The sequence below is a fragment of the Lactuca sativa genome, chromosome 5 (genome assembly GCF_002870075.4).
Source record: "Lactuca sativa cultivar Salinas chromosome 5, Lsat_Salinas_v11, whole genome shotgun sequence".
In the NCBI taxonomy this organism is placed as follows: Eukaryota; Viridiplantae; Streptophyta; class Magnoliopsida; order Asterales; family Asteraceae; genus Lactuca; species Lactuca sativa.
The window spans coordinates 232,389,444-232,404,639 of record NC_056627.2 but is presented as its reverse complement, the minus strand read 5'-3'; the positions used below and the strand labels follow the sequence as shown (position 1 = coordinate 232,404,639).

The window sequence follows — 15,196 nt, the reverse complement described above, 5'->3', positions numbered from 1 at the left end:
TCACATGACTTTAAGTCCTTTTAAAGTCATGACATCACGTTGTTGAATAAGAACCAAGATTTTTGCCAAACAGACGAATATAAGATCAACTATAATAGATTTCTGTAGTATAAAAGAAAACCAAACTTCAATATTAACACAATAGGACCAATACTGATAAACCTTGGTAGCTAAGAATGACCAGATATAGTGAAAGACTACTAATTTCTGAAAAACATACCCTAAATTTCTTATTCTCGTCCATAATAATGCATAAATACTGCTCTTTGATCCCAGACAATTGACACTAGATTGACATATGTGAAAGACATAATTGATTGAAAATGGCAACTATCAACGTTATAGTCGATGGTAATTTCCAGTCGACAAGAGAGTGGTAACTTGTGATATTTTAGTAGAACTATTATAGAAATTTAAGGATGTTATAAATACATAACGTAATGAATCAAATATTACGGTAAATGAAAAAATTGTGTTTTTGATATATCTAGCTATAACATATGTAGCCATGTAGTTCAACAAAGTCGTTTGAACCTTAACTAAATATATATCATAATTTTGTCTCTTAATTAGAAAATTAATTACTATAGTGCAATAGTTTGATGCATAAAATAAAAGATTTTATTGCGAAAATTTCTTTAAAAAAAAAATATATTGCATCTAGTTTGAAATAACACAATTTTTTCATTGAATAAAGATCGATACATTCATTTAACGAGCCACATCTTTTAAGAATTATGATACTTACCCTATACCATTTTATTTTATACATAAATCCTAATTATATATTCCTATTTCACATTGACACTTAACTTCTGGCCCATTTTGCAATGGAAAGTGCATATGTAATGGCGGGTGCCAGCTTTTGTCAAGGCGATGGTGGCGGGGCCGGTCTTGTAAATGTGTGTGCGGTCGGTGGTGTTGCATTGGTCGTATCCCTGCAGGGGTACTTCTGCAACCGTATGTTTTCCGGTGGTGAAGTTAAAGACTAGATCATCTCCGACTTTAAAGGTCTTGGTAGCAGCCCAACTAGAGTAGATATCGGATCCTGACGCAGGAATAGTCCAGCCTGCTGGACCACCGACCACATGGGTATTCTTAGCCACCGTGGTATGAAACTGCATGTATGCCACCATGACAATCATAACCGCCGCTTGATTCAGCTGAAAACCTGCCATATTAATTAGTTTGATGGATCCCTTAATTTCAGAAAGGTTTGTATTTATATGATGGGAACAAAAAAGAAGTTTTAGTTTCCAAATTTGAGTGACATGAAAAACAGATGATTTTTAGTTATCAATTTGTTTTGGAGGTGTTTAATTAGGATCGATTTCTACCTAAGCAAAAGACGTGATCAGCCCTTTATTTGCTTAAAAATTACAACATCACTCCTGAAGGATCTTTAATTACGTAAAGATGACTGGTTTAGTATGTTATATATCACCATATCTTTAAATTCAATAAGAAAAAAAAGTAGAGCTCCCCTTTTCTAAAATTTATCATGTCACATATCCAATTATGACGGACTAATAGTAATGGAAATACTCATATATATCAAAGGCATAAAGCAATATCAATCTTTTTTTTTAAAAAAAAAAAAGCGGAATCTAATGGAAATTGATACTCATATAAACAGTATAAAGCAATATCAATCTCTATAAGTAGACGAAATATGAATAGAATCAAAAAGAGAAAATTCAAACCAAAACGAGTTACGTATACACATCTCAAATTAGGCAACTAAACATTGGATCTAATAAAAGAAAGCTGAAGCAATCGCCAAGAAACTGAAGGGTACGACAGCGGTGAAAGATGGAGCAAAACTGGATGATGGTGGTTGTAGAATGGTGCTATCTGTGGGTGGAGAAACCGGTGTGGGAGAGTAGGGTATTGGTGTTGGTGTTGGTGGAGGGGTGGCAGATGTGGCGGAGATGTTGATGGTTAGTTTCTGACCAATTTGGCAATGAGTTCCAACTGTGCAGATGTAATAGTGATTGCCAGGTGCGTTCAAGGTGACTCTAGCGGGGCCGGTGGTGACGATGGAGATGGGGTTGGCGGTGGTGCATGGGCCGTAAGCCGCCTGCGAGACTTCAGCAACGTTATGGAATCCGGTGATGAAGTTAAAGAGAAGAACATCGCGGACTCTGAAGGTCTGAGTTGATGCCCAGGTGGTGTAAGCAGATGGTCCGTTGGGAGGAATATTCCAGCCCAAGGCGTTGCCGACCACATGGGTAGTTTGAGCCGCCGTGCCTTGAAACTGCACAGATGCAAGCATGAGCGCCATAATCACCAACAAATCGATCTTTAAACCTTGCATTTTTTGTCTTTAAATTCTTGGGAAGAAAAATATCTAGAAGGATTTTGAAGGTCAATATATGGTGTTTTGAAAAATGGTTGTGTTATGATTTGTATTTATAGGGAATGGTTAGGGATGCGTAGTATCTCAACAACAACCACGAAAAGGAAAGTCCTATTTGAAATCTAGAAGGATTTTGAGGCTAATATTTACAAAAATGTATATGAGACGATATTTGTCTATATATTTTTTTCAATGTAATGGCTTCTTGCCCTCCACGTAATTATATGTATTTATATATGTAATGTAAAAAGTTATTTGTTAGATACTCACTCCAAATAACAAGCAAATCAGTTTTATTTGATAAATCATGCAGCTATGCAATTAAATAAATATCTAACAAAACCATACGATTGCTGAACAAAATCAGTAACAATTCAAATAAAATTAGGTTACTAAATTTTAGAAAACAAAATTTCTATAAAAAAACAAATAAACTAATCTAATATCCAATTTACGATCTCCATCTTTGAGAAATACAAAACGTAGATTACAAATAACACAAAACATTGTCGGCGTTCACATTAGAAACCCCAGATGACTTATGTGTGTTCGACCAACAACCACTAGTACGTGGCTTTGTGTCTCTGAACGACGATCGCTTCTATGTCAGCAAACTTTACACAAGCTACAAATTGATATTAAGACTGTTGACACCGAAAATCAGATTGATATAAAAATTAAAATTATATTGCTAGAAACATAGAAATTAATCGGATTTTGCACAAATACAAATATTTACTTCTCAAATGAACCTTTCAACCAAGCTCCAGAAACACCAAAAATCTAAAATTATTTAAGATTTTTTTAAATCTTAAACGCCAATATTTACCAGCATCTCCAAAAAGTTGAGTAAATGCTAACCAAGAGTCCAGACGTAAAGAAAAGGAGTTCCAGACTTCAATTCCATTCAAAATTAAACCAGTTGTAATCAAAATCCAAATAAAAACTGAAATATTAATCGTAGCTAACAAACATAAACAGAAAACTAGACTGCTAATTAATTCAATTCTACCACCTTCCTTTGGGTTTCTTAGAAAAAAAACAAGATTCCTCCAAATAGGCAATCAAAATTGAATTTGAATTATTTTAAGGCAACAAACAGATAATGGTACACTTCATGAGCTTTGTTTATGTAAAGATTTTAGCTTTATACAGCTTTTTTTACGCCAAGCTTTTGTTTTTGTTTTTTTTTTTTTTTCCTTTTATTTCCTAGTTGAAAGGGAGGTATGTGAGAAAAATGAGTCTTCTAAGGCTAAGGCTAAGGGGAGTGGTAACATACTTATATAAGATTTTTTTAAGCCACATAGGAAGAAAAGTGTGATAGCATCTATGTTGTAAAAGATAGGGAGTTGTATCATTTAAAATGTTCTTTTTATTTTAGTTTCAAAAAATAAAATAAAATAAGAAATAAGCCAATCACAGCCTTTCTCTTCCATTTCTTTTACTCTTTCCTATCGCTAGAAGTCTGGCGAGCCACATTTGGCGAGGCAAGCAGCGAATATGATGGGAGTGGTCATAGCGAGAGTGGCGAGCTTCTGGCGGCAAGGGCCACCGATTGATGCATTTTGTGAGCAATCATTTCTTTAGATTAAAGAATGTAGTGATGGCATACAAGTGCCAGAATGACAAAGAGCCATGCAAATATTCCTGGAGAAAACGAAAATGGAACTAAAATCTGTCACCACATTCTTTAATTTGGAATTATTATAGAAATTAATTGAAGATTTACTTATATTAATTACTGAAGTAATTAGAGACTCATCGGCACAACTTGATTCACAAAGATTAGTGAAAAACAAATTTCATAATAGATAAGTGAGACAGTGAAACCAAGTAACAAACCCCAATGAAGGTAAAACTATGTGGAAGCAAATCCAAAATGGTTCATCATACTTTCAAACAATAGCATCGGTGGTTTTGTGTTGCGAAGAACTAGCCCTAATCCCCTAAATCGAACCCTAGAAATTGCTTTGATAGGGAAAATTAACCACCCCATCAACTACTCCCGTTTGATTCTTCATCTTCCCCGACAACATGTAAGGACTAGCACCTCCAACATTCGTGCAACAATCTCGCAGTAGCAGCAACAACAAAAATAAAAAATTAACATTTATAGCTAGCTCCACGTGCTACTCTGACGATCATTTTAAGAGGTAACACGTGCTACTCCTTGCTTCTAGCTAGTTCCACCACTGGACCAAAGATGTCGTTGGAGCTGAAACACTACAAGAATACGGAGCTATGCAGACAACACCTATCCCGACGACACAAGTCATCACTACAAGTCCAACTAATCTGAAGACACGTCGTCGCCATACCTTTTGCAATCTTTGATTAATTCCTTTGACAAGGATATCTGTGCCGACGACAAGTTGTCGCTACAAGTCTGGCGGGAACGACAAAATTGTTCGCGGTATTTTGAAAGTCTATACCGATGACTTGTCGTCGGGATAGGTCAAAAAATCTATTTTCCATTTATTTTTATTCTGTGTTCCCGAAATACAAATACAGTACGACGTAGTTTTGTGTAAGCTATCCCGACGACATGTCGTCAGCACAGGTTTTTAATTTTTTCTTTTTTTATTTCAGCAAAAATGAAACGACATCGTTTATATAGACCCTATATCGCCGACATGTCGTCGGCATAGGTATTTACCCTAAAAAAATACAGTCGTTCGTTCATTTGCACACAGTGACACCGATTTGTTTCCTCTCCGACGAAAATCACGTTCTGCCTTCCATAACCGACGATTAGCCTTGGTAATATCTTTTCTACTCCTAATTCGTTTTTTTATTGTTGTGTCACTACAAGAAATCAAAGCATTAACGGCGACGCCTCGTTGCGACACTATGTTATGAGCGGCGACAACCTATTAGCGGCGACGGGTAGTATTAGCGACGACACGTTGTATTAGCGGCGACTATGAGCATTAGCGGCGACATTCAACGTATTAGCGACGAAACAATACCGACGACGCATTTGCTGCGACATGTCACCACTAAAGGTATTAGCGGCGACAAGCCTAACCTTTAGCGGCGACACGTGTCGCCGCTGTTGCCCAATCTTCTTGTAGTGTGTGGTAAATATTTTTACGCCAAATTTGGGATTTTTTTTGGTGTTTATAGTTGCTAACCGGTGGTGATGAGGTTTTGCTTCACCACCGTCTATCTTCCACCACCACCACCTTATTCTTCCCCACTGACAACTCGACCCTCCTTCCAGCTTCTCTCCTTCACTGCCACAACAAGTAACAAATCTGGTGGGTTTTTCATGTTTATTTTTTCTTTATTATATTTTTTTTTATGATTTTGTGTATTTCTGGTGACCACCATCCACCATCAGAGGATCACCATCAACTTTGACAATCGGAATCCGTCCATCACAACAAGAAGAACGAAACAGGTTAGTTTTTTTTTTTAATTTTTATTGAAATTGAAATTATATATATGGATAAGTTTATATGAAATTGAAATTGAAATTGCGCCTCCTATGATTATAGAACTGCGTTGTTTGGTTGGTATATGTGTAAGTGTTGTTTGTTTGGTATATTGTGTTGTTTGTTTGGTATATGTATGTTATTTGTTTGTTTAGGTTTATACGAAATTGAAGTTGTATGTATAAAATGTTAAATTACTTGGTTAATGTTATATGAAATTGAAATTGTGGTTAAAATATTATATGAAATTCAAATTTGTTTAGGTACATATGAAATTGAAATTGTATGTATACAATGTTAATTTACTTGTTTAGGTTTATATGAAATCGAAATTTTGTATGATTGTGAAATATGTATGATTGTGATCTTTGTATAGTTTGATATGAAATTTTATGTATAAAATGTAAAATATGTATGGTTGTGTTACTTGTTTAGTTTATTAGCTTGAGTGAATGAAGTGATAAAGTGTTTAATTTTTAAGTTAAAATGTTTGTCATTAAGAACAAATGCTACTAATAGTAACATAAAACAAAATATAAAATTATTTAAACTAATAAAAATACATTTATTAATAACAAAGGTTATTAATAGCAACATGAAACAAAATATAAAAATATTTAAACTAATAAAAGTATGTTTATTGAGAACAAAATTTATTAAGTAAAAAATATTTAAACTAGAAAAGTTATTAATAACAACATACTGTTTTTAGCTTGTTTATTAAAGTTTTTTATTTTTATTTCTGTTTGATAGTTATAACATAAAACAAAATAATAAAACTATGTTGCTATTAAAACTACGATGATATAATAAAACAAAAAAACAAACAAAATAATATTAAAAGTACAATGCTATAATTAAAAAAAAAATAAGATGTATATATACTATAAGTATGAAAGAGAAGTGAAAATAGAACGTTTTAAACAAACTAATAAAAGTACATTGCTGTAAAAGTACATTGACTCATTGATTTTTAGTATACGTTTCTTATTTGTAATCATCAAGAGCCAAGAAATACTCGCCCGAAATTGATTTAGAAATTAATTTCGGGTTGTCCCCGTTTTGGGACTGCTTTTTGTATACTTTATCTCATTTAGGATGCGAATGTGTATTGCATGATTTTTATTTTAGAAAAATTTGGTTGTCATTTTCTCCTTGCTCTTCGGGTATGTATTTCTTTATATACTTGGAAGAAAAGGGGAAATGCTGCCGATTTTTTCTCAAACAAACAGTCATGCAATACACATTAACATATGAGATAAAGTATTCAAAAAATGCGTTTACAAGCCTACCCTTGTCAATACTCTATCGATTTCATCCGATTTCCACTTCCAGGGTATATATTTCTTTATATACTCATGGGGTGCATAGGAGACCAACAGCCAACTTCAGTTTAATTCCAAATGAATGACCTTCCACTTCCAAATCATCCTAATCTCAACGCCAATCTTAATTTCAATTTGATGCACAACAAATGCAAGAATACTTGCAACAACGTAATGCATCATTGGCGACATGTATTCCGAACATCCAACCACCACCATTTCCTAACTTTCTATTCAACTCTAACACACAAGCAAGTACCTCTCAACAATTTGCCGAAAGCATGGAAGAAAAGGGGGAAGAAGAAGAAGAAGGAGAAGAAGAAGAAGACAATGATGATAATGATGTTTGATGTTTTTTTAGTATTTTGAACAATGTTAATTAACTACTTATTATAATATTAAACTTGAATTTGATGTTTTGAATTTGAACAATGGTACCTAGTTAATGTATTTCAATTGATATATACTGTAATGTTTTTGGATTTGTTAAAAATGCAGGAATGGTAATGTACAGAATCTGTATAACTAAAAAAACAACCATTGGCTATCCTGACGACAAGTCATCACTATAGGTATTTAATCGAAAACTATGAAAAACCTATAGCAACGACAAGTCATCATAATAGATTAAACCTTTAATGACGACATTTCGTTGATGTAGGCTTCCCGACGACTTGTCGTCGCCGCAGGTAATTAATAAAACATTATTTTTACCCGAGAATATGCTTGACAAAAGTTGTACCGACACAAAGTTGTCGCAATAGGGGGAAGCGATGCCGACGACATCTATGCCGACGACAATATTGACCGATGTCGACGACTGTTTGCCGACGACAAGTCGTCTGCATACCCTATGGTGACGACATGTCGTCAGGATAGGGTCTGGAATTGTCGTCGCCATAGGGTGTTCATGTTGTAATGAAAGCAAATATTTGTCTATGTTCGTATAGCTACAGTTAATGATCTGGCACCAGTGTTGCTACTTCTATGTCTCAGTCCCTCGTTCTCAAAACTACATCCCAAGCAACAACATCATCGTCTCTCCAATCCACCATATTTGTAAGTAAACTCTCATACATAAAATTTTTGTTGAACTCTAGGCTCCATCAAACTTTTAAAAGTATGGTTTGACACATCAATATTTTATTATATCATTTGTTTATAAATAAAACTAGAATATTATAATAATTAGAAATCAAAATTTAAATATATAAATTATTAATTAAAGATTACAAGTTATAAATTAAAAGTTACAAATAATACATTAAATAAAAAATACATCTAAAATACAAAATTTTCTACAATTGTATTTTATTTTAATCTCGTGACAACAGTTTCTTCAAATTTCACGTCTATCTTCCGACATAATACTAAGATCCATGAAAAGGATTAAAGTCTTTTCATTCTTTACATTTTCTTCTTTAATTATCATTTTTTTTCTTTCAGTGCATTCTTCATAACCAAAGATTTTTGGCAACGTTCTAAACTCTTTTCATTTTCTTCTATATGTTTTTCAAGTTTTCATCGAGCCTATCACCCAATGACGAAGTGGAATTGGTTGCTTCTCCTTTTGCCGCTTTTTTGTTGCATTCCACCAATTGGGCGAGTTGTAACTTCATTATTATCCACGTTAATGAATGATTTTGTATTTGATGAAGACATAGACGCCCCCCAAATGTAGTGCTTCAACCTTTCCATTTGGGTTCATTTCTAAGGATATTCTAAATTTGTTCATGCCTAATATTTGCATCATAGCATCTACTGAGGTGCAGACTTTTCAACAATATATACATTTGATTAAATGCAATTGCAACCGGGTTACTTAATAACAATGCATTTTGAGGTTGGCTTGAGTTATTGCCATGTTCGACATGTTGTTACTGTCATGGTACGTAGTAATTCGTCGCCATAACTCTTTATCACATTGTTGACTTTTTCTTGGAAATTTGTAGTTCCAACAACATTTCTTTTTCTTTTCTCAATTAGGTTTTTTTTGTTAATGGGAGTTTCTGAATGTGTTGGCTTATTTTTTGGAATATGGGCAGGATCCGGACATGTAGAATCTATATGTATTTTAGTAGGGATGGTGTGGTGATATCGAGTATGAATGTTGTGGATGATTGTTTGGATTTGGGGACGGTTATTATGGTTGATTTGCCAAGAAGTAACACTTTAGTTTGAGTATCCTTTCACGTACAACCTCTTTTAATGCTACACCCGGAACACTGTACTCAGGGTTCCAAACCTCTAGTGAGTGACTATAAATGATTATGTCATTGAGGTTTTTCTGGTCAATGTATGGCTTTGAGTTATCTGTTTAACTATGGAACAAGACCTGAATTAGGATGACGTTCTTAGAGTAGTTATCCTTTGTGTACGTTATGGAGTCTCCATTTTGTGTTGAAAGCTCTTTTAAATAACATGAGAATTGAAAGTCTTCAAATAGACTAGAGTGTTAGAATCTTTTTTTTTTATTTCTTTCAAAGGGGAATGAATGGAATGAAGAAAAAAAAAGAGGATGAAAGTTGTTCACTGGAGTTTGTCTCTTTAAAATGACTATTATCTTGTAGGTATTTTTCTCTATTTTCTTTCATGGTATTAAAGCCAATAAACAAGACAAATCGGGTGTTTAAGAAAAAGAAACCCAAACCTGCTTGTTTAAAGAATAAAATTGTTTCTGACTGCTTTTTCTTTTTTATTGATTTTATGGTCGATAGAAATGGAAATTTTTTTATTAGATGCCCTATACCCACCCTCTTTGGTAGATCCTAACACGAATTATGTACACTTTGTAATGAGGATCACAATCATTGATAAAGTTTGGATACTAAGCTATCTTATAAATATATTTACAAAAAAAGCCTTCAATGTAGTGATGAAATTGTGATACATAATCAATCTTGTTTGTTTTGTTCATGGAGTCTTCTTTTGACATCTTGTATATGTTCTTGTCGAGGAGCATACATAAACAAAAAGACTTGATTCATAGAAAACGTTATATCGGGTTGGGTCAACATGAAAGATTTTAGGCCTCCCATCATACTTTTATAGTTCCTTGGATCAAGTCTTTTCTTTAAGTAAATGTAAATCCTTTAGAGACAAGCCTGACCTTTTCCTCCTAAGAGGAATCATGACTACTACATTACCTTAAAACATGGTAGTGAGCCTGTGAATGTAAGGCCCTACAGATACCACACATCCAAAAGAGATAGAAAAACGTATCAATGAGATGTTGTTAAGTGGTATTATCAGGGAAAGTGTGAGTTCTTATGCCTCTCTAGTGTTGCTGGTGAAAAAAAGGACAATACCTGGAAATTTTTTATGGATTATTGTGCACTCAATTCCATCATGATTAAAGAGAAATTCCACATCCCAAGGAATTGCTTGATGATTTACATGGTAGTAGTAGTTTTCGAAGCTTGATTTGAGAAGTGGTTACCATCAGATTCAGGTGTTTGAAGATGATATACACAATGTTGAATTTCAAACTCACTAGGGCCATTACAAGTTAATCTTATGGTTTCACTAATGCTACAACCTCATTGAAGGATTTATTGAATAAGGTTTTCATGGATTATATGAAAAAAACTTACTAAATTTTTTTCAATGACATCTTGACTTTTTGGATTTTGGTATGGATTTTTTGGATGATTGTTTTGGATTTGAGTATGGATTTTGTGGATGATTGTTTGGATCTGGGTAAGGGTGTTGTGGAGGATTGTTTGAATTTTTGGGTCATATGATGATAACAACTGTGTATAGTAATTTTGGATTCATGATTCATGTATTAGATGCTTGGTAGGTGTGAATGATAATATAATAGGTCACCCTCATCTGTAAAGGTGAGAATCTTATATGTATTTACCTTTAATTTGAATTTCATTTTACTGTAATTTCAATTTCATATTCCTCCAATTTCAATTTCGTTTGACTTTAATTTGGATTTCATTTTACAAATATGCATTACTATCATATGCCAGTTGGCATATGGCACAACTGGTGACCTCTTTGATGATGACCTATGAATTAGTGAATCAAATTCAGTTGAATGTCTACAAAACTTTTGTCAATATGTGATTGAGGTTTATTCAAGCCATTATTTGTGAAAGCCTAATGCTAGTGACACCCAAAATTTAGTACAACAACGCTCAAAAAATCAAAAGTTTCTTGGTATGCTAGAAAGTACTGATTACATGCATTGGCCTTAAAAAAATTATTGTAACACCCCCTTTTCTCTGTAACATCCGGATTCCCAGGTATAATATTTTATTTCTTATTTTTGGAAGTTGTGAGGAGACTCGGCGAGTTGGGGTTGAAACTCGCCGAGTATGGTCGCGGATTCGTATTCGGGTTCACAGTCGGACTCGGCGAGTTCATGAGTGGACTCGGCGAGTCCATGCTGTTTAATGAAACCCTAATTTCCTGGGTTTGGGACCTATTTAAAGGCCCTTAGGGCCGTCATTTGCGGCTACCAAACCCCAGAGAGAAGCCCTAAGATCTCTAGAGTGTTTGTGAGTAAGGAGAGGCCATTCGTGATCCTTTTGTTGGTGTATTTGCAAGAAGGAAGTGACCTAGGCAGGAGGAGGTTGAAGGAAGTGCGATTTTGGTGACTTCTGAGTTCATAGAGATCATATTGAGGTATTTGTTCGGACCTTTTTCAGTTTTGGTGTTGATTCTTAGAGTTAGGGTTTTCTAGCCCCTTTAGAGGATGGATATGTGGAGCAATTGGTCCCTTCTTGAGTCTATGCTTTGGATCTGGACCCAAAGAGGTCCACAGACCTTAACCCTTGGAGCTTTATGAGTTATTTTGGGAGCCACGAGCTTGGGATGTCATTTTGGGGCTAAATCACCAAGTTAAACCATTTAGATGTTATATGAGTGTCAAGGTCTGAACTTGACATGATTATCATGCTTGGGAAGGCCAGATCTATGAGTTTAAGGAACAGATCTGACCTCAGGAGGCCTATTGTAACGCCGAAAAATTCAAAACAATTTTTTATTTAAAAACAGTCGTTTAATTCTTAAAATACTTTTCTTAAAATCTCATTCATAATCGAATTACAAAACGTAACTCCATTTTCACTTGCATAATAAACCAGGATCCTCAAAACATGACTCTTTCTCTGGTGTGTACAATTGAGCCGGTGCCGTCTCGTCATCCTGAGAGAAACCTGAAACACATAACACAAAACACTATAAGCACGAAGCTTAGTGAGTTCCCTAAAATACCACACATACACATATTAGCCACTCGAGGCTATAACTCTGTGGGTTCGTGGACCCTACTCTATGAACCCTCTGGTTCTAACTCTGTAAACATGCACAACATAAATCACATAGAAATAATGCAGTATAACACATAGCATACAAATACTCTGTCACATAACTCTTGTTACCTACTCAAGGTAAAGTATCGTGAGAAGACTCACCTCGCGTATCTCGATAACTCGCAATTCCCGAAAATCACTTGCGCTCGATCCTCCGAGCTATAATCCTCCTATAACACAATATATCTCTAATTAACACTTTCACAACTAAGGTTGACTACCCCTATCAAGTCAACACTGGTCAACTCTGGTCAACGGTCAACTTTGACCGGACTCGGCGAGTGCACTAGAGCGACTCGACGAGTCTATACGTGTTCACTGACTCCCTAGGATCCTCTCTTGACACGTCGAGTACTTCCCTGACTCGACGAGTTCCACCTGGCATGAATCGCGGGGCCACCACGACTCAACTCGCCGAGTCTCAAGAACAATTCGGCGAGTTGCTGCTTGATTCAGTCCACCTGTCAACCCTCTCTGACTCTCCCTGACTCACTGAGTCAACCCTTAACTCGGTAAGACTACTCACTGAGTGGTTATGGACAATCTTCATGCTACTCGCCGAGTCTGTTCTTCGGACTCGGCGAGTCTAAGCCATGCATGAACTCAAACTCACTCCTGAGGTCAGATCCGTTCTAGTAACTCATAGATCCAGTCCTTCCAAGCACATTTATCACGTAAAGTTACAATCTTGGTGCTCATGCAGAGGTCCAACGGCTTTATTTGTTGATATGGTCTCTAGAATGCTATTCTAAGCTCATGGCCTCCATTAACACTCATAAAGCTTGAGGGAAAAGAGTCTCTGGACCTCTTTGGGTCCAGATCTAAAGCATCAACACAAAAAGAGGCCAATTACTCCATGAATCATTCCACAAAGAAGCCCTAACTCTAAAATTTACACCAAGGGCTGAGAAAGGAACGAATGGTTACCTCAAATGAAGTCTCTGGACTCAGGAATCACTGGATTAGCACCTCCTTTGGTCTCCTCTTGCATTGATCCTCTTCTATATGCAAAATCACCCACAAGTAATCAAGGATCTTCCTCTTTTCTCTCACAAAACGCTCAAGGACTCTTTTAGGGTTCTCTCTGGGGTTGGTGGCCACAAATGACGGCCATAAGCCCCTTTAAATAGGTCTCATACCCTGAAATTTAGGGTTTCATTAAACAGCGTGGACTCGCCAAGTCCACCTTTTGGACTCGCCGAGTCCGGACGCGAACCCTTTCCTAAACCGCGATCATACTCGGCGAGTTTGAGCTCAAACTCGCCGAGTCTCCTCACAAAACACCAAAATTAAGAAGAATAAATAATACCTGGGAATCCGGGCTGTTACAATTCTCCCCCACTAGAACTAGACTTCGGCCTCGAAGTCTCACTCTGCAAATAACTCCGGATGCTGCTCACGCATCTCAAGCTCCGGGTCCCAAGTCATCTTGGACCCCTTACGATGCCACCACTGAACCAAAACCAAGGGTATCTCCTTTTTCCTCAGAACCTTGATTTTCCGATCTCTGATTGCCACTGGTCTCTCAGCATAATTCAGGCTCGCATCCACCTGAATATCCTCTAATGGAACCACTGCCGACTCATCGGCTATACATTTCCTCAGAACCTTGATTTTCCGATCTCTGCTGGCAAATCTAAACGATAGGCTACCCGACCTACCCTCGCGATCACTCGGAATGGACCAATATATCGGGGCCCTAACTTGCCCCTCTTCCTGAATCGAATCAATCCTTTCTAAGGAGAGACCTTCAGGACTACAAGGTCACCGACCAAAAATTCGAGCTCGGACCGGCGCCTGTCCGCATAACTCTTTTGGCGACTCTGAGCGGTTAACAACCTCTGCCTGACCTGTTGTATCTGCTCTGACGTCTGAAGCACAATCTCTGTACTTCCCATCACACGTTGCTCTACCTCTCCCCAGCAAATGGGGTCCAATACCCCCTTCCCTACAACAGCTCAAAGGGTGGCATACTGATGCACTAATGATGGCTGTTGTTGTAGGAAAACTCTGCCAAGGGCAAATACGGGCCACAATTTCCCCCCGAAATCTAATACACATGCCCGAAACATATCCTCGAGCGTCTGAGTCGCTCGCTCTCTCTGAAGTGTCCATAGACATCACCATGAAAAACTCTAGCTCATTTCTCATATTCATCTTCGATACTGAGCACCTGGTCAGCTTTTGGCCCCACAGCTGAACCCCCAAAGGTCACACATAACATGATCCAAAACATTTCACTAACTTCCTCCCCGTGACCACTATCACAGCCCAGTGACACGCAAGTCACGAAATTCCCTTTTCCTCATAAAAATACAATCCAATCGAAGATCGACTTAGCTCTAACCTCTGGCGTCTGCTGCGTATATTCTCCCGCGTGCCTCGCTGACCCTCCCGACAGAGACGGAGACCCCAGTCTCGCCCCGGTTTAACCACTAGGATTCCAAAAACTCAACACTAGGGCTACTGAAGCCTAAAGCTCTTCTGCATCATGCACTTATCGGAGAACACTCCATCATCACACTCTCTTGCCATCTAGTGGGTACTATGGCTTCCCACAACATTACGACAGCCTCTGACTAATGAGTACTACGACTCCCCGTAGTATCACAACGCCAACTAACTAGTGAGTACTACGGCTCTCCGTAGTACCACGACTCCCTCCCTCTGACTTGTGAGTACTACGGCTCCCCGTAGCATCACAACACCCTCTGACTGGTAAATACTACGACTCCTCGTAGCATCACG

The 15,196-nt window shown here is 36.9% G+C and overlaps 2 protein-coding genes and 1 pseudogene across 2 annotated transcripts; 1 reads left to right on the top strand and 2 right to left on the bottom strand.

Annotated features, from left to right (window-relative positions):
• On the bottom strand, positions 1–1,178 carry LOC111911577 (umecyanin). Its single transcript, XM_023907333.2, has 2 exons — positions 801–1,178; positions 1–102 (listed from the first exon to the last, which is right to left on the bottom strand). Exons 1-2 carry the CDS (start codon positions 1,176–1,178, stop codon positions 1–3), a joined length of 480 nt encoding a protein of 159 aa, XP_023763101.2.
• A 574-nt stretch (positions 1,179–1,752) lies between these two features.
• On the bottom strand, positions 1,753–2,368 carry LOC111911586 (umecyanin-like). The gene has a single exon (XM_023907342.3). It carries the CDS (start codon positions 2,315–2,317, stop codon positions 1,754–1,756), a length of 564 nt encoding a protein of 187 aa, XP_023763110.1. The 5' UTR covers positions 2,318–2,368; the 3' UTR covers position 1,753.
• Positions 2,369–5,349: 2,981 nt separating this feature from the next.
• LOC111911567 (protein argonaute PNH1-like) overlaps positions 5,350–15,196 on the top strand; it is a 34,669-nt pseudogene continuing 24,822 nt past the window's right edge.